Raw genomic sequence first — 21,035 nt, 5'->3', positions numbered from 1 at the left:
CTGATTTTGAGATAAGGCATTTGCTCAGAGCACACATTTAAATAAGTGTAAGAAATAACATTTCTTATTAACTAGTTTGGTTTATAATAATAACTCTACTTGTTGCACTAAAACATTTCAAGATGGCAGAACAGCCTTTCTTAAACCTAAAAGGAAGGTAAATATATAGCTTAATAAACTATAAAGAAATATAACCTGCAATGACTGGTGGTGATACTTGAGTTGTCTGTCCTGTAACTGCTTTACTATTAATTGGTTTTGCAAAGATCAGCTTCGTGATTACTGGACCAGAGGTTGGTGTTCGAGGCTTCTTAGCAATCTGAAATATATAAATAACTATGAAGGCCATTTGTTTCTGTAAAACACCTATTCAGTCAAAATTAAACAGAAGATTGATATACAGAAGTACATATGAAACCGGCTCATTTAACAAAATATATCTAAATATTAATGTTAAAAACATCTAAAATGCAGCCATTCATCAAAATACTGATATGATCCCATCCTTAAGCCAATATATAGCAATACCTTTACATTTTATTGTAAATCCTTACTTTAGTCTGTAGGATAATATGCATATGATGAAAACCAAAAGAGTATTTAAAAATAATTTTAATGCTTAATAATGCTTACTTAATAATAAACAATAATAAAACATGACAGCAATATTCTTTCTCAAAATAACAAATTATTCAGTAATAAAAAGATAGAGTCAGTTAAGAAAGCATAGTGCAAATGATGAAGCCACCTGTAAATGCAATTACATTGGCCCCTGGAAGCAAAATATGAATACACATTAAAGACAGGTTATGATTAGATCCTCAGCTTTAGATCTATATATTAGGGTAGATAAACAAACAACTGAGTAAGTTAATATCCTAGGATACAAAGAGACAAGTTTGGCAAAACAGACTATTCTGAAGACAAAGCCTCTAGAAATACCATTTGCTAAAATACTGTTTATTAGACTATCAATTCTTTGAAGGTAGGGTCTATATTTATTCATTCCTGATCTTAAATTATATTGGCATCCTGTTCACCTGAACTAAAATTCTCCACAAGTCAAAGAGGGTAGAGTTATCAATGTTTTAATATTGAAATTATTGGGGCGCCTGGGTGGCGCAGTCGGTTAAGCGTCCGACTTCAGCCAGGTCACGATCTCGCAGTCCGTGAGTTCGAGCCCCGCGTCAGGCTCTGGGCTGATGGCTCAGAGCCTGGAGCCTGTTTCTGATTCTGTGTCTCCCTCTCTCTCTGCCCCTCCCCCATTCATGCTCTGTCTCTCTCTGTCCCAAAAAATAAATAAACGTTGAAAAAAAAAATTAAAAAAAAAAAAAAATCAATGTATGCAAAGATATAGCTTCTTCTAAAAGTTAAAAGCAGAAATTTAGTTGTGATAGGGGAGACATTAAATATTTTGTCAGATATGAAAACTAAGGCCCTGAAATTGCTATTATTGGAAATAAAGACTTAAAATGAATAAGCACGAGGGGCACCTGGGTGGCTCAGTCGGTTAAGCATCCAACTTCGGCTCAGGGCATGATCTCACGGTCCGTGAGTTCGAGCCCCGCGTCAGGCTCTGTGCTGACAGCTCAGAGCCTGGAGCCTGTTTCGGGTTCTGTGTCTCCCTCTCTCTCTGACCCTCCCCCGTTCATGCTCTGTCTCTCTCTGTCTCAAAAATAAATAAAAACATTACAAAAAAATTTTAAATGAATAAACACGACCAATTTGAATAACATAAGCATACCAGAAGCTGCAATGGATCACAGACCTAGAAAAATATCAGCGTTGTGCTCAAATTATAAACTAAATAATACATTACCTTATACTTAGAATATATTACTTTCTTACACTCAGAACATGTTACTGACAAAAAATATATAAATGAAATACAAATCATTTTTTAAAAAAACAAAACAAGGAGATCCATTACTGTATAAAAAAATACCCGGCTTGGGGGCGCCTGGTGGCTCAATTGGTTAAGCATCTGACTTCGGCTCAGGTCATGATCTCACAGTTCATGAGTTCAAGCCCTGCATCGGGCTCTGTGCTGACAGCTCAGCTAGGAGCATGGAGCCTGCTTCGGATTGTGTGTGTGTCTCCCTCTGCCCCTCCCCTGCTCACGTTCTGTCTCTCTCTCTCTCAAAAATAAATAAACATTAAAAATTAAAAAAAAAAATATCCAGCTTGCAAAACTGATATATCCAAATAAATGTATAACCATTGATGCAATTTGGGAGACATAAAGGGGATATATTTCCCAAATGTATTTACAGGCCTAAATTCTAAAATAAGTCAGAATATGTCATCTATTGACTTATTAATAATCTCTAAAGATAAAAGTATTGATGTTCTTAGAAACCCATGTCTTATAATAAACATTCTTTTAGGAGCTTAGAGTATTTCTCCATTTTTAACTGATTTTCACAATCATATGACTATATGAACACTTACCAATCAGGAAAAAAATGTAAACAATACAACCAAAGGCACATTAATTATTCAAATGAATAATTCCAATTTGCCCCTGTGGCTACATTTCTTTAGTGGCTCATTGTTGAAAATAACAGTTTATAGTTCCTTCAAGGAACTATAATAATTTGTATTATAAATTCTAAACTACTCTAGAACAAAATTATTAAGTAAAACAAAACATAAAGTATCACTTTTAATAAATTTATCTAATCAACAAAGACAAAAATGAATCAAAAAAGGAAATTTACAAATATAGCCCAATATATAATCAAATAATACATGCAGGTAATAATTGGCATTGTATTATATAGACTCAGCAACTAATAAGGAGCTATATTGTTCCAAACTCTTAGTTACTAATTACTCTTACACACTGCGCACAAGAAACATGGGAAAGTGTTTATATATCTGTAATTAAGTGTAACTATACCTCTTTGTTACTGCCTCTGGCCTCAACTGTCACCTCTTTCCTTCATTTTTCAAGATGGGTCTCCTTCTTCCACCCTTACCTGCTGTCCATACCCTAACAGTTTCAATACTCTGATTAAACTTAAGACAACGCTGAGGATTGTCTAGGAAAAAAACCAGAGAATCATATACACCGTGTAATACTAAATCACATATTCTGGTGCCTAAAGAGGAAACATAGATGTGTAGCTTCTTATTTGTTTTTTTTTTTTTTTTCTAGGCCTTAGAGCTTTGTAGCTTTTTACTTTTGAATTGGAAAGATCTGATTTGCCTAAAAATAACCGGACAAGTGGAACAATATTCTAATTGGGGTTTCTTCTGTTTTTGTTATTTTTTTAAAATAGAAGTTCTTTTTTTAATAAACAGAATCAGGTTTTATAAAATTAACAATAAATGCTTTCACTGTAAGTACTTAGGGGACTGTAGTAGAAACCTTGTAGATACAAGTAAACTGGTCATGAAACAGCATGCATACATTGCTCTAATAAATGAAAAAAAATGACATTCTGATTTTCATTATCAGTTTATTGTGAATGTGGTTATGATCCACATCTCCAAAGCCAGATAAACTCTGGTAAACTAATAAAAACAAGTTTCAAACTGATTTTAAAAAGACAAGATACTTGACAACAAGATGCTTGATGGTATTAGTATATCTCATTCAAGAGATTCTCATCAAAAGAAGTAAAGGAAGTCAGAGATAAGTGACAGATGATAATGAACAAGAAAGAAAAGGGCACTAAATATTTAATAGTGGCAGGAGGAACATGGGCAAATTACAAGGTTTGAGAAATCATACAAAGTGCTTAAATAAAAAACCCAAGAAAAATAAGCTTCTAGTTATTTTGCCAACATAATAACCAAAACATTATTTCTAATATCAGCAGAGTGTGGATAGTTCCTCAAATCTTCCTACTTTTTTATATACCTGCATGAGTTCTCTAACTCACACCTCCTTTTTTCTGGAAGATGAACCTTTCAAACAGGGAATGCATTTGTGTTTCCTGATATTAAGTGGATCATTTTATTTTAAGAGCAGTGGTGACCTCAAAAGGCCTATTTGAGCATAAAAAACTGGGAACCATTGAATGTATGCTCTGTTAACCTTCTATCTTAGGATCCTGTTCAACTAACAATAGGAACCATTCTGAAGGATCCTTGAAGTTTTGAGAACTACATCAGTACTATCTTTTACTATGTATTTCATCATGGTCAAATAGCCATCTTCCAGCTAAAGCAAAAAACTCAGAGAAGTAACCGATCCAAAGTTCCACAGGTGATAGGGTAGCACAGAGGTCACTCAAATCCAGCTGGTCCAATTCTAAAGCCAATATGTTACCTTCCATCATGTGACACTGCCTCTTCCACACTGTAAACACGAGTGATGGCAATGGACAGTAAACTGCAAAGAGGCGGCACACGCTGGCTAGTATGTACTATTGCTGGCTCCAAGGGTTTCTCAGAGCAGCAAGTTTTCCTAGACTTTGGCCATCTGTTAACTGAAAAAAATTATGTCTGAATGATTTTTTGACAGCCTAGCAGCAACTCTGGTATCTTTATACCAGCAGAGCATACGTGCAATCAAACTACTACTGAGAATAAAATGCATTTAAAAATGAGGAAAAAGCTATAAATACACTAAATTAGAAATTTAACAAAAATTAAGTTTGCTCTAAGTCCTCTAGCAAACATTTTCAAAGCATTAGACATATCAAATTTTACAAAAAAAAACCCACAAAATTACTAAAAGCAACATTCAAAAGAATTCAATAACAACTATGCATTTAATTACCCTACAAACACAACTAAGAATCAATTTAATTTTTAACATGCAATTGAATTAATAAGCCCCCTTCTTTTTTTTTTTTTTTTTTTTTTTTTTTTTTTTACCTGTACTGTTTTTAACTGTTGGGTCTGTAACACAGAGGGCTGAGTTGTTGTATTAATCAGTTGACTTCCTGGGGTCAATGCTGAGACACCAATGACAGGTTTCACCTCTGGCCTCCCTCCAATGGTAACTACTTTAATTTGCTGCGGTGGTAACTTAGCATCTCCTGACTGGGCCTGAGTTGTAACTTTCTGAGCCTGGGGTAGTTGGCTATGGGGTAGTGCTAAAACAATTGGTGAACCAGACTTGCCCAAAGTTGTTAAAATTAACTTCTGTCCATCTGGTTTAAGGGTCTGATTGCCAAGTTTAAGATCTGATGTCTGTGATACTTTGTTTAAAATAATCTGATTGGCTGATATAGTCACAGGAGTCTGAGCACCAAGTTTTTGAAGGCCACTTGGAAAAGCTGGTTTCACTGTGGTATTAGAATCTGCTTTAGTAATTGTGGTATTCACTGCAACTTGGTTAGTGTGGTTACTGTACACTGTGATTGGTTCCGTGGAAATGGGCGTGGCTGTAGAGTCACCAGTAGAATTTATGTTGACAATTTCTTCCAGTTCTGTCTCCATGGGAATTGGGGATGAAACAATAACAGCCTCAATACTATCATCATCCACTAAAGTTATACCAGTGTCCATTATCTCCTCTGGAAGCAAACTATTCACCTCAGCTGGCACCACCTCCATGATCGTTCTCCAGCTAGAAAGTTGATCAGGCGCTGCAATAAAGTTGAAAATGAATAAATTACTAGTTTTCAAAACAGATTTAAGAAAAAAAATTATTTAAAAAAATGCAAGTGACAAAATCATTATTTATTACTGATGTATAATTGAGCGACAAACTTGAAACTACTGACAAACTTGAAAACTGCTGATTCACACAAAGAAAGATTAAAATGTAAACAAATATTGGAAAATATCTTCAAATCTCTAGGGAGCTAGGTCCTAAAATGAGGGTAGTTTGCCATCTATCAAAATCCATTAAATACTCAAAATAATGTTAAAGGAGTTCCAGAGTAATCCATCTCAGCAAGTGCAGATTAAATGACTTATTTGGCTCAAGTCTGATCAATTAACTTCATACCAAAAACAACTTTATTTGGAAAAAAGATTCTCAAATCCTCCTTGGCCATTTAAAATGTCAAAAAAGAAAGCATTTAAAAGGCGTAAAAAACAGTCTCATTACAAAAAAAGTGGTAATAATAATAAAGCAGATTACGAACAAATCAGAACTATGATGCTTTTATTTATTACTTTTAATGTTTTTTAATGTTTATTTTTGAGAGACAGATGCGCGCAGAAGGGCAGAGAGAAAAGGGGACAGAGATCTAAAGCGGGCTCTGCGCTGACAGCAGTGAGCCCGTCAGCCCGATGTGGGGCTTGAACTCATGAACCATGAGATAATGGATAAAGTCGGACACTCAACCGAGTCACCCAGGCACCCCGGAATTGTGATGCTTTTAGCCAAAGGTTATGTAGAACTTCCAATAAAGAAGTCAGTACCCTTATCTAAACATTACATCATGATCATGACTGACTAAATAGTAATGTTGCTTGCCTATACAACATTAAAGATCCACAGAAACCTAATCAGCATTCTTTCTCCCATTTTTTAAAATACAAAAATACTTGGGGCGCCTGGGTGGCGCAGTCGGTTAAGCATCCGACTTCAGCCAGGTCACGATCTCGCGGTCCGTGAGTTTGAGCCCCGCGTCAGGCTCTGGGCTGATGGCTCAGAGCCTGGAGCCTGTTTCTGATTCTGTGTCTCCCTCTCTCTCTGCCCCTCCCCCGTTCATGCTCTGTCTCTCTCTGTCCCAAAAATAAATAAACGTTGAAAAATAAATAAATAAATAAATAAATAAATAAAAATAAAATACAAAAATACAATACCCATTCTGAGATTAACAGACATGAGCAACAAATTATAATTAGCACTGACAGATACTAATAGGGCCAAAATTAATCATTATTGAGTGTTTGCCAATGATAGCACAATTTATCCTCACAACCATTCTGAGACAGTATCATTACCACTCCCATATTACAGATGAAGAAACTTAGATTATAAAATCCGTCCCAGGTCACATAACTAGTAAATGATAGAGCCCAGACTCAAACTCAGGATATGTTTTATGATACCAAAGTTCATAATTTTAATCACAAAATTACATTGCCTTAAACTTTTACCACTGATATTTTTTAAATGAAGAAAAAAACAAGTCTACTCCTTTACAGTCAATCCCCTACCCCAAACATCCCATCCTACACAACCACTACTCTATCTCTATAGATTAGTTTTGACTTTTGCCCATTCTAGGATTTCACATAAATGGAATCATACATTATGTACTTGTGACATAAAGGAACCATGCAATACGACTGAAATTTATCTTCATTCCTTCACTTACTACAAGTTCTGTTCCTTTTTATTGTTGAGTAATATTCTATCATATGAATCTACCACAATTTGTTTATCCATTCACCTGTGAATGGACATCTGTAGTGTTTCCAGTGTGGGATTCTTATAAATAACACTGCTAGTTTGTTATGGATATATATTTTCATATTTTTTGAATAAAGACAAAGAAGTAGACTTGCTGGGTCATAAGGTAAATTTATTTTTAACTTTCCATGAAACTGCCAAACTATTTCCCAACTTGGCTGTACCACTGTATACACCCACCAGCAATGTGCAAGAGTTCCAGCAGCTCCACATCCTCGCTAACAACTGGTATTATCAGTCTTTTTAATTTTAGCCATTCTAATGGGTGTGAAGTGATATCTCATTGTGGTTTTCACTTGCAATGCCCAAATGACTAATAACAATGAGCATCTTTTTATATATGCAGTGTATTGTGCATCTTCTTTCGTTTTTGTTTTTTTTTTTAACGTTTTTATTTATTTTTGAGACAGAGAGAGACAGAGCATGAATGGGGGAGGGGCAGAGAGAGAAGGAGACACAGAATCGGAAGCAGGCTCCAGGCTCTGAGCCATCAGCCCAGAGCCCGACGCGGGGCCTGAACCCACAGACTGTGAGATCGCGACCTGAGCTGAAGTCGGATGCTTAACTGACTGAGCCACCCAGGTGCCCCTTGTGCATCTTCTTTTGAAAAGTGCCTGTTAAAATCTTTTGCCTTTAAAAAAATATACTGGCTTTTTTTGTCTTCTTTTTTTTTTTTTAATTTTTTTTAACGTTTTATTTATTTTTGAGACAGGGAGAGACAGAGCATGAACAGGGGAGGGGCAGAGAGAGAGGGAGACACAGAATCTGAAACAGGCTCCAGGCTCTGAGCTGTCAGCACAGAGCCCGACGTGGGGCTCGAACTCACGGACCGCGAGGTCGTGACCTGAGCCGAGGTCGTGACCTGAGCCGAAGTCGGCCGCTCAACCGACTGAGCCACCCAGGCGCCCCGCTTTTTTTGTCTTCTTATTGAGTTGGATAAGCTCTTTATATATACTATAAAATCATCAGTCACAATAACTTGTAGCTCAAAGGAATGACTAGCATTTTGAGACTTCAAAGTACTAACATTTCTCTACATGCAGCTCTTTCTGATCAGGAGAATCCCCTCAGATATTTATGGGAACTTAAAGTACACATGTAAAAACATCAACACCAATTATGTCTTTAGTAATGGGAGTCACAATAGTACATAACAACAAAGGGCCCAACCCATCATGTCACATTAGCTTCCCTTACCTACTGCAAACGGTGCCCAAGCCCCATCAGTTGCATCTGCACACTCTATTCCCCACAGAATAAGGCAGGATGATGACTTGGGTGCCAGTATCCAACAGAGCCATAAAGTTTTGACTCCCTGCTCTGAATCTCCACCAGTATATTTAGACATGTGGGTATGGCCTTTGGTCCCCACTTAAGGACAGGGAGATCTTTGCCCAATCTCTATTCATCCCTCTCCTTAAAGCACCTGAAGTCAAGGTGTAGGAGGAGGGAGAAGTCAAGTCACAGAAGGAGATATGGTTTGGCAATGAATTTACTTTCAGTTTCAAGTACCCACAGTTCCAACTCAACTAAACAAACTTCTAATTCACCCAAAATTCTATATCCTCTGACGCCAATATCTCAGCTTTCAGGATCCTTAACTCAGTGACTACAGCCACACTGCCTTTCAGCTGGGGCTACGGAGTTGAGTGTACAACAATCAAAGCACCATTTGGGCTCTCCGTTCAGACCCTAACTATCCATTAAGACACAGAACACTGGAATACTTCCCCTGCCCCTACCACCCTTGCCCACCACTTGGGTGACAGCATTCACTACTAGATGCCAGAATCTTTTCATATCCCCTAACCTAGTCGACATGGCTCTCATCCTTCCTCTTTCATAAAGCTATGTCTCTGCCAGCACTCCATTTTCATGGCCCAAACTGCCAAGACCTGTGAGCAATCTGAGATTTCAGACCCTCTTTGTAAGCTAACTAAGTTTCCTGTTACCATTTCACAGATACTGGCAGACCACACAGTAGTCCTAGGTAGAGACACAGGACTTATTACAGTATAGTAGGAACATGAGAGAATCATGTTTGTATCACAACTAAGAACCCTGAGCTCAGAGAATCTGATTCATTTGTAATGGGCTGAAGCACACCTGCCCTTTTGTCCACAAGAAGATATTATCTTTATTATACTGCACAATAAGCAAATCTGCCCTTGGCTACAGCACAAGTCACTATTTCTATCATTCAAGGCTGTTTGCTATACAAACATCCTAGAAATGATCATTTAAAAGGGCAGTTGCTGCCTCAGTTGCAGAGGTGCAGGAATTCAAAGAGCAATGGAAAACTGTCTCCCAACAGTATATCTCTCTACTTACTTATCTTAGTAATGTTTTATATTTCAAATGTACATGTCTTGCACATAAATTCATCCCTAAGCACTTCATGTTATTTGATGGATTGCAATTGGTTTTTCCATTTTCCAATTGTTGCTAGTATATACAACGATTTTTTTTTCATATTGTTCATGTAGCCTACAACCCAGGTAAACTCACTTATTAACTTTAGTTTTTTGATGTAGATTCTTTAGGATTTTCTACAAACACAATCCATGCTGTTTGAGAATAATGTCTGTATTTCTTCCTTTCCAGTCAGTGTGTCTTTTATTTCGTTTCCTTGCCTTACTACACTGAGTAGGACCGCCAGTAAAATGTTTAATAAAAGTGGTAAGAGCAGACATCTTTGCCTTATTACCAATCTCATTTGTTAGATGTGGGTTTTTCACAAATTCCCTTTATCAGGTTCAGGAAGCATATTTATATTCCAGTTTTTGGAGTTTGGTTGGTATCTTTTTTTTTTCCCCAATCATAAATGGATATTTCTGTCATATGCTTTTTCTGCAAATATTGAGATAATCACACAGCTTTTCTCTTTTAGCCTTGAATTATATTGACTTTTTTATTATTAAGCCAATTTTGCATTCCCGAAATAAGCCCTATACTCAGTCATGATGTATTATACTTTGTATATATCCCTGAATTCTATTTCCTAATATTTTGTCTGCATTCATGAGGGACACTGGTGTGTAGTTCTTTTTCTTAGAGTGGCTGTCGGGGATAATGCTAGCCTAATAAAATGTGTTGGGGCATATTCTTTCCTCTTCAATTTTCAGGAAAAGTCAGCATAGAATTGTTACCATTTCTTCCTGAACTGTTTGTTAGAACTCAACAGTGAGTCCATCTAGACATAAATCTTTCTTGTTTTTTAAGTATAAATTCAATTTCTTTGGTAGATACAGGGTTATTCAGGTTACTCAGTGACCTTTGATATTTGGTAGTTTGTGTCCTTCAAGGAATTTATTTCTTCTAGGTTGTCAAATTTGTTAGCATTAAATTATACATAATATTCTTTCATCTTAATGTCTGTAGAAATGTCAACTCTTCATTCCTCATTTTGGTAATTTCTGTGTTTTTTTCTTTCTTTCTTTTTTTCCTTAATTAGTCTGGCTGAAGATGTATCAATTTTATTGATCTTTTCAAAGAACCATTTTGGCTTCACTGACTTTCTCAATTCTTTGTCCATTTATTATTTAATTGACTGTTACCTTTATCTCCTTCCTTCTACTTGCTTTATGTTTAATTTGTTCTTTTAGAAGCTTAAGATGGAAGCATAGATCAGGGTTCAGTAAAATATAGTCCAAGACCAAATCAGGCCCATAGTCTGTTTACTGCTCTCCAGCTAAGAATGGTTTTTATATTTTTAAATAGCTGGGGGGAAAAGTATATATAAATTATATAAAACAGATTTACATGGCCTTCAAAGCCTAAAATATTTCTTATCTGGCTCTTCCCAGAAAAAACTATGTCTAAAATTCTTAGTTTCACGGATTAAACCTTTCTTCTTTCCTAAAATAAACACTTAATATTAAAAATTTGCCCCAAACCTCTAGCTGCATTCAGTATGTTTTTATTATTATTAGCTTCAAATATTTTCTAATATTCCTTGAGATTTTATCTTTGAACCATGGAAAAATAAAAACATGCTATTTAACTCCCAAATATTTGAGGATTTTCTATCTTATTACTGATTTCTAATTTACTATTTATTGCCAAAGAATGTGATACTCTTTCCATTATTTCAAATTAGAGACTTATTTTATGGCTCAGTATATGGTCTATCTTAGTGAACACTGCATGTGCACCTGAAAAGAACATGTATTCTACAGTTGCTGAGGGCAATGTTCTACAAATGTCAATTATATCAAGTTGGCTGATAGTGTTGTTCATATCTTCTATTTTGTCACTTTTTCTTCTTCTATCAATTAGTGAGACTGTTAAAATCCCTAGATATGATTGTGGATTTTTCTTTTTCTCCTTGTCTGTGCATCTTTGCTTCATATATTTTGAAGCTTGCTATTCAGAATGTCTTTTTATTTGTCCTGTTAAAAAAGACTAGGAATTACAGGATTAGAGTCTCCCTTGAACTAGGAGTAAAGTTCAAACTTCTAACAAGAAAAGGTCTGCTTGACTTGGCCAGTCTCTATGCAGTACAGGGCCTTGCAGAATTCTGGAGCCAGCACACCTCAAAGCCACTGAGCAGACTATGATAAACGCTTTATAGTTAGACATCTATATCTGTTTCAATCAGGGTCACATGCAAGGCATGGTGGCCTGTGCTAAAAGAAACTCTGAAAAGGAGCTGCGGGCATGGCAGGAAAGGGTTTGGCCATGTAGCTACATGAATCATCACTCTAATTTTATCCCTTAGGAATGGAAGATATGTACTAGCACATGCAACCTCATCACCACTGTGTTGAGGACCACTCCAAGAAAAGAGAGGGTTTTCACAAGCCAAGAGGACTGAGGAGCTTTACTTCACTTCATCTGTACAAAGGGTTACACGTCAAGGTAGAGTAGGAAAGAAGACAGAACATACAATGTATTCCTCATGCCTCCAATATTTTTTTTGCTCATAAAACAAAGTTCTAAAAGCAAGGTACAATTCTGGAAGCCATACATTGAGTTTTTCCTTCTCACAGTTGAACATGGTTGAATGGTTTAAGTCTAATGAGAGTTAAAAATTCACTGATTTCAGAAAACCTAATGATTTCTAATATGTCCAATTATATTACATTTTAAGTTCTACCTAAAAAAGCACCCTCACTCTCATCTCCACTGTCCTAAGCACTCTGTCACATTACCCTGGTATTTTGATCATAGCATTTACCACTAGAAAGTATCTGTTTATAGTCTGATTCTTCCTCCCCTACTTCTTTAGAATGCAAGCTTCATGAGGACTGGGACTTGTCTGTCTTCATCACTGGATCCCATATCTCCAATGCCTAGAACAGAGCTGCCACATAATAACTTCTCAATACAAATTTGAAGAATAAATCATTTAATCATGGAGAAGAGGTATCATCTAAAATTCTAGCATTATTTACATTGGGGTCTGAAAGATAACTTTGGTTTGTCTATTTGAGTAAAGACAGGTTTATATAATGCTCTAAGACTTCACAACACTTGAAATAAAATAACAAGTTCACAAGGCACAAACTGAGAAATTCCTTTCAAATAAGTTTTTAAATACTCAGAATTAACTTTTAACTAATACCCTCTGCAATTATATTCATCTTAAAATTGATAAGGTTCTCTTAATTTTTAACCATTTTAAAATTTTTATCAGTCATTTAATTAACAAATACTTATTGCTTCCCAACTTTGTAAGGGCATTATGGATAATTAACCAAAGATCTTGCCCTGACAAAGCTTAGAAATCAATAGTATGGCATGATCACATCGCTTCTCGGCCTTTTGGCTAAGATCAAGTGTAGAATGGCATGATCACAGTTGTACTCTAGGAGGATTAACTTCATCTCAGTATTTTAGTGGACTGGAGGCAGAGAGACCAGTTAGAAGGCTATTACAGTAATTAGTTTGAGACAGAGATTTATGGAGGGTTTGACTTAGATAGTGAATGGTTACAATAAATAAATATAAAATAAAAAATAACGTAAGACAGAAATGGCAAATGCTCTATGCTTTTACATCTTTTAAGAGTTTCTCACGGAAGGGAACCTGGGTGGGTGGCTCAGTTGGTTGAGCATCTGACTCTTGATTTCAGCTCAGGTCATCATCCCAGGGTTTTGGAATTGAGCCCTGTGTCAAGCTCAGTGCTAAGCATGGAGCCTGCTTCGGATTCTCCCTCTCTCTCTCTCTCTCTCTTTCTGTCCCTCTCCTCCACTCATGCACTCAATAAAAAGTTTCTCATGGAATATTATCAGTGCTGAAACACTGTTACTTTCTTAATTATAAGTGAAGGACAACCTGGGTGAACAAATGTTTTCATCCTTGCATATAACATTATGAAGTGGTGACCTATCGTCATATTACAGGTGAATAATTTGTCAGATTAGACAAAAATATCTCAGTAATAAGAGCTATACTTTTGTACCTAAATCTTACCACCAGCACTAACTGGTTAACTATAACATCTGGATTTTAGCCCGGATTTCTAAAATCAAACACTGACAGCTCAAAAAACGAAGTACATAACTACATTTCTCAAACTAAACTGGGAGGACTAGACTATTCCTGAGGAATATTTGAAAAGTCTGTATTTTCATTTTGATAATATGTGTTAAATAGTGTACTCTGGATCATCTGAATAACCACCTCATACTCACAATCAATGGTACTAGAATTAGGGTGGTCTAAAAAAAAATGCACAGAAGGGTCTTACAAGGTAAATGATATATTTATGCTAAGTAAAAGCCAAACCATCTGTGATTTAAGGAGGAAAGCTTTACAGCATTCAAACAGAGAAAAGTGGTATATCACAGGATATACAGTATATAGAAAACTGCACACCTTGCCAAGGCGGGCAATAGTATATTCACTATGCAAAGAAAGAGTTTGTTTCAGCAAAACATCATCCAGGGGCGCCTGGGTGGCTCAGTCAGTTAAGCGACTGACTTTGGCTCAGGTCATGATCTCATGGCTTGTGAGTTCGAGCCCTGCATCAGGCTCTGTGCTGACAGCTCAGAGCCTGGAGCCTGCTTCAGATTCTGCGTCTCCTCCTCTCTCTGCACCTCCCCTGCTCGTGCATGCTCTGTCTCTCAAAAAATAAATGTTAAAAAAAAAAATCATCCATTACCCTAAATTTAATTTGTTTTACTGGCTTTGTAGTTTTGTTTCTATTTCATTTATAAATCTACTTGCATTTTACACTTACTAAAAGCAACAAACAAAGAATTTATGCTTATATACATCTAAAAATTAAATATTTTAATAAAACTATTTAGGCCAATGCTAAGGACCTATACACTTTCTTCCCTTTAAAGAAGAACTATATATATATGTATATTATTCATGCTTAAGACTAACATGGTGGATAAAACATGGGGATTCAAATCAGAAAGATTCATTTCCGAATGCTGGCTCTCCTAGTTGTTTAACACGTAACCCCAAGCAGTAATCTCTCTAAGCCTCCATTTACTTGCAGGGTTACTATGATTTAGATGGAGCAAGAGGAAAAGAATTTTCATTTGAGTTAATAGTGTACCACATTCGATATTCTACCAAACAGTAAGGCTTAAGATCTTATCATCTTTGATGTCTCTTCATACAACTATTAATCTGCAATATACATGCATATTATACCTTTATTATGTCTCCTTCCCACTGCAACCAAGAATTGCTAAATCTTTGAAGTTTGGAACCTACTATGGTATCTTTACCTCCATCTCCTTTAACCTACAACACATTCTACAGAAAAGTTACAGAACGTATCTCTCTCGAGTGCATCTCTGAGGCTGTCACTCTCCTATTTAAAAATGTTCTGTAACTGTCAGCGTGCCTGGCTGGCTCATTTGGAGGAGCATATGACTCTTGATCTGAGGGTCATGAGTTCAAGCCCCACATGGGGTATAGAGATTACTTAAATAAAACTTTAGAAAAATTAAATTTTCTGTAACTCTCAAGGTCTTCTGCATTAAAGTTCTACCTAATCCATCCTTCCAACTTTATCTCCCATGGATTCCTAAACTGAAAGTTTCCTGAGACGATGATACTGAGGTATCCTCTATTCCTAGCACAGTATATGACATATAAAAGATATCCAATAGTAACACTTGAAATAAGCAATGAAAATCTATAATGCTCCTCTTCCCCCCAAAAAAAGACACTAGGCTATCTCCAGTAGCATAACTCTTCACCTCTTTCTAGCATACTTCTAACTAGTAATAGACAAATTGTTCTAACTGTAACAAGGTGAAAACTGGCCTTTAAAGACAATCACAAAGAATCAAAAAAGACAATGGTCCTCTCTGATTAAAAGAAAAGCCAATGAAAAAGCATTTTAATCTCCCTCTTTAATTACTTTTTAAATTCTGAGTTTTGCTACTAACTTAGCAGCTAACTGACATGTACCAAATAATTGCAACATAAAAGCTGTAAGAAAAAAACAGAACCAAATCCCGACTGGATAATACAAGAACATCCAATGATTAACAAAAAAATTCATTCACTAAAGCTTCTGAGTACCTCCACAGTTATTTCCTCTAAAATTTTTTTGGTCCCTTATTCTTCTAATGAGTGAAAGCCAAATAATTGGCTAGGCTACATACACACATGCACACAAAATATTTCTCCTCTGAACGAAACACATGATGTATGATATTGTATGTCATTCTATGACATCATCTCTTTGTAGGACACTTGGATAAGGAAAATTACTGCTAATCATAAACACTACCAGTGGGCATTTCTTAAATACTCACTTCTCTGTTCAGGCTCATATATTCAACGTCACTGAACCCAACCTTCCACTACAAAAGCTGGGAAAACTAGAGGGCCCAAATTAATGTATAAAAATTTGATTCAAATGTAACTTTTCAGTAACACTACTGGTGTATGGAAGCAGAAACACTCCTGAGGGATCTGTAGCACAATCTAAAACATACCTGGATATTTAGGTAACCAAACAAAATTAAACTTTGGCCATGATAAAGTCAATCACTCCAATGCTCCAGCCCTTTAAACAAAGAGCTAACAAGTCCAGTATTCAGAAGAAAGCAGAGGTCTCTATTCATCTCTACCAACTTAATGTCCAGCCATCACAACTTCCTTAACAACAAAGGTAAAACTTGTGAGTCAAAATAGAACTCCCACAGCTGTATTTCCCTTGGATTATAAAATCTACATATTGCAAAATATTCCATAACTTTAGTCTCCAAATTCATGAAATGGAGGGGGGGGGGTGGAGGCAGGGAAAAACATGGATATAAAATATGACTGACAGTATCTCAATTGTTATTGCCAAACGGCAGGGGCAAAGGGGTCACTCTATGGATGACAGAGCCATAAAAGAAAAAGACAACATTTTTAATTGTAACAAAACTGGTCCATATGTTTAAAAAATGTGAGCATCCACACCCCAACAAGTTACAGACTACGATCTAAGACACAGAGCTTAAATGCAGAATAAAATGCCTATGCTCTGCCTCCCTAAAGAAACACAGACCCCTATAAAACTGAACATCACCATACCAACACCCGCCACAGTGGATGTTTTAAATATTAAGTAAGGAAATCATGATAAGTGCTAGTGGTTCCTCTAGGCCTCAGCAGCAGCCTTAGGTATAAGAGCAAACTCGAGCCCTCTTAACACTCATAGAATAATGTTGATGTCATTACGAGGCTACTGATTCTTTGCACTCTGGACTAGTCATTCCTTGATCCACAACGCAATTCCTCCCTTACCCACCACCCCCCTAAATAATAGAGATCTCAGTGCAGAGAAGCCCTCGGATACCCCCTTCCCCTCTACCTCCAGCGGCTGCCGCTTTCTCCTCCCTCCGGCTCCGAGGTGGGGGCTCCAGAAGGTCCCGGGCAATTCCGAGCCCGGGCGGTGCTTGTTTTGCCTGTGCACGGTAGCTCCGGCCAGCCGCTTCCTTTCCCAGTCTGCCCGAACTCGAGCGCTACAGGGGACCCGGGGGCCGAGGAGGGAGCCCGGGTGGCGACGCCGCCGCCGCCGCCGCCTCTGGTATGTCAGGGGCCGGGATTGTATTTCGAAAGATCCGCCATTTTCACCTCGTCATCACCATCACAGCTCAGCAGCTTCCCCGACAGCCCGAGCCCGGGCCGCCGCCGCCGCCGCCGCCGCCGCCAGTAACCTCCCCCTTCCTCCTCCTCCCCTCCTCAGCCCTCCCCTCCGGAGAGGCGCACACCCACATATCCGGGGAAACCTCCCGCCCGCCCCGCCAACCTTCAAATGCACAGGGAGATACAAGCGCTCACACAGCCCACGCCGAGACCTTTCACCCCACAGCGAAAAATGGTGCTTCTGCGGGCCCGGCAGCTACGCGAAAGGAAGTCGCTCTACCTGCTGAGTCCCAAGTCCGGCATATTTTTGTTTTGAAGAGCAAAAGCCACACGGAAGGCGGCATAAGGACAATAAAGAATCCAAACACTTTCATTTTCAGTAAAGCAACTTGAGACAGATGAAGCAATGCGTTTTATTCACTGTGCTCATTTCAGATACTAAAAACATGATTAAGACCTTTAATGTCATTCACCGACTGACTGACGTTTTCCTCCACTTCAGCACTACTTTGACAGAGCGATCCATTTCCATATGCATGTCTTAGCTCCCCGTCACATCTGTAAATTGCAGGCACTGATCCTCCTGCTGATAATGTGGTCAAGACGACTAATTTTAAAAATAAAGTTTCAACTATTTCTCTCTTCACTTAATTTCATCTGATCATTTCTGTCCGTGAACATTGACTTCCAATTTGTCATTGGTTTAAGGCGTCAGAGCCCAAGTAGGTTTAAAATATATCGATCCTAATCATGAATGAACAATTTCTAAAATACAGGAAACACACCTCTAAACAAAAATTATTTGCCAAATATTAAGATCTAAGTCACTAAATTAAAAAAAAATCTGCTGCAGATATATTTGTTCAATACAGAGAAAATAAACAGCTTACTTTAGAACAAGACCCCAGAGTTACCCATCTTTCCCACCAGCTACTCTCATTATGCGGATTAATAACTAAAAAAGAACGTAAGCAGTTTTTAATCATCCTAGAAATAACACAAAACCATAAGCTGCAAGGCTTGTGACAGAATTAAAAAGCAAAAACAAAAAACTAAATTGGTTACCTTTTTTATTTTCAGAAAGATTTGCTAATCGCCCATTCAAAAGCTGAATTCTAAACCCACTACTGAACTACAGTATATACTCTGAAAGATCTACCTGAAATGAGCAAACTGAATTTCAAGGTTGAGAACAGGGTCAGTCTACTGTCTTTTTTAAAAGTTAGTCTAAGTAAGGTGGAAGTTGAAAAAACCATTTCATTTCCTTACCTTTCTTGAATGACAACTCCATATAAAAGCCAGTAGATTCAGGCTTTAAACTAGTGCTATCTACCACCCAGCCCAATCGCTCTTTACCTATGCAGCCTGCTAGACTAGGATGAGAGTCTCAAGTGTTCCCAGTTTCTTCGTCTTTAAACTTTATTCCCATCCCCACCCCCCGCAAGCCCCGTCCATCCGCACTGTGCTTGGTGTTTACCGTTGCTTGGCCAAGCTAAGTCCCGGCCCGCTCCTTTTCCCCGTGCACCTCGGGGACATTATGACATTTAGATGGTGGGCTTCGCGAGGAAAACGGACACACACGAATAAGAGATCATACAAAGGGGCGCAGGGAGAACGGGGCGGCGGGCAGCAAGGAAAGGAGAGGCTGGTACAAAATGACACAGCAGCAAAACCGGTTCCCAGAAACCCAGGGCTGACACGGTCTGCTACTCTGGCCACGCAAGGTGCGTGTCAACAGCCGCCGGAACTCTTCCTCCAGACTGCCGGGAAGGGCGGGCGGCCGCCCCTGCGCCGGCCTTGCCGGGTGACAGCCGCCCTCCGGGGTGCAGGCGGGAAGAGGCCGAGCCGGGAGGGGTCTCCCGCCCCTTGAGGCTCGGGGATGAAGCGCGGCAGCCCCGGGCGCCAGGTTCCCGCTCTCCGCCAAGACCCACCAGCCCAGGCTCCCAGAAGGGGCGGTCCGGCGCCCTCCGCCCGCTCCACCACCCGCAGTGGGGGCCGGCGCCCCCTTCCCGCCCGCCCAGATGTCCCCACCCCCAGAGCTGACACTTACCAAAGCCGGCGGCGCCGCCGCCTGCTCCTCGCGCCGCGCTCCCTAGGCTCCCAGCAGCCGCGGCGGCGGCGGCGCCTCCGAGACACAGACCCGGGTTTGTTCAAAATCACGCGCCCAGCGCCATTCCACCGCCGCATCCCATAATACGCCGGGCCCTCCCCGCCCGCGCGCCCCTCTCTGCCCGCCCCTCTACTCTACCGGCCCCGCCTCCCCGGCTGGCTTCCTTCGCCCCGCCCCTTCCGCGGCGCCTTGCCCCTCCCCTTGGCAACGCGAGCCTCGCGTCATTCCGCAAGGCGCGGGAGTACGCGCCAGCTCCACGTGACTCCTAGCGGGCGTTCCGTCAAAGCTTTCGCAGGGAAAGTTCCATCTGGCAGAGCTGGGAGGGGGAAAGCCAGGTTGCGCTTGCAGTTGAGAGTCTGCTGCATCTTCTAGCTTTCCTTGTTAGGAAGTCAGTGCTGTAGGTGTGATTTCCAGCAAACTGTCACTGTTTAATGTGCTTCGGTGATCAGTATTCATAAATGTCACCTCTCGTTGTTTTTAGGCTTTAATTTTGCAGGGATTGCTAAAAAGCCCCTGGGAGACCACTCAGAGTTAAACTTATTTTGAAAGGGATTTTTGCAATGTGTAGCTAAGACTAACACCATCAAAATTATTGCATTTAGTCACCTTTTACTTCTTTTATTTTTCCCACTGTCCATTATTAAAAAATAAAAGCCAAATGTGGAGCCAGATAAACAGTTAATAACTGTTGTGCGAGACAAGAACTACATAGATCAAACAAACAAACAAACAATAAAGAACAGGGTAATGTTAAATGGTGTAGTACAGTCCATAATTGCTAATGGAGCACGGAAGACATACACAAATCAACGTGAGAGACTATGACCAGGAAACAAAATGGACGAGGTGAGATTTATGTTGTTCCAATTGCTTTGGAATTAAGCAGTCCTGGTTTTAAATTCTGGCACCTCATACGTTAGTGTATAGCAATTTATCAAGTTCCTTTACCTATCTACAAAATAAAAATAACAAAGCTTCCCAGGATTTTGAGGGTTAAGAAAGAGATAGGTGTCAAGCAGCTACACAGTTCCCACCTCAAATGTTAGTTCAGTTCAGCAGAAATCAACACCACCCCTTATCTACCATGGCAAACTCAATGGTAAGGCAAGTGGCATGAAATTAGCAAAAGCTTGGAAGCCAGAATGTCTGTGGCCTGTGCAAGGAAAGGGAAAAATTGAATGGTAAACAGTCTTTGTTGGGGATCAGTAGGTGGTGAGTCCAGTCTATGAGGACCCTTGGGAGCTAGCCTGAGAAAACATTCTCAAACTTAAGTGACTGGTGGTACTATGTATGACAATTGTAGAAGGAAGAAGGAAGTTGAGACAGAGTACCCAAACCTGGCTGGATTCTAGGGAAATATGCCAAAAAAGAGAGAAAATTTCTCAGTTTATTTCACAAGGCTAGCATAACCCTAATATCAAAACCCAAAACAAACAGTACCCAAAGGGAGGAAGTTCTGTTCTCACCATGACTTTGTTGCAGACAGTTGAGTATTAAAGTATCAGAAACAGTGGTGTGATACCAAAAAGAATTCATTAC

The 21,035-nt window shown here is 39.0% G+C and overlaps 1 protein-coding gene across 6 annotated transcripts in view; it reads right to left on the bottom strand.

The window, feature by feature from the left end:
• Positions 1-19,593, bottom strand: part of LIN54 (lin-54 DREAM MuvB core complex component) — a 72,650-nt gene extending 53,057 nt beyond the window's left edge. The window contains exons 1-3 of one of the 6 annotated variants that reach the window (XM_023252980.2): positions 19,437-19,593; positions 4,831-5,546; positions 196-319 (exon numbers count right to left, since the gene is read on the bottom strand). In XM_023252980.2, the coding sequence (XP_023108748.1) occupies positions 196-319; positions 4,831-5,514 (808 nt within the window). In that variant the 5' untranslated portion in view covers positions 5,515-5,546; positions 19,437-19,593. Of the gene's footprint in view, positions 1-195; positions 320-4,830; positions 5,547-17,111; positions 17,453-18,655; positions 18,733-19,436 lie in introns of those variants that run through there. The other 5 variants (XM_023252981.2, XM_045056165.1, XM_003985227.5 and 2 more) reach the window with 5 other exon arrangements.
• Between the last annotated feature and the right edge of the window lie 1,442 nt (positions 19,594-21,035).

The sequence above is a fragment of the Felis catus genome, chromosome B1, assembly GCF_018350175.1.
Source record: "Felis catus isolate Fca126 chromosome B1, F.catus_Fca126_mat1.0, whole genome shotgun sequence".
In the NCBI taxonomy this organism is placed as follows: domain Eukaryota; kingdom Metazoa; phylum Chordata; class Mammalia; order Carnivora; family Felidae; genus Felis; species Felis catus.
Note: the sequence above shows the minus strand (reverse complement) of the source record. Positions and strands in the feature narration are given on the sequence as shown.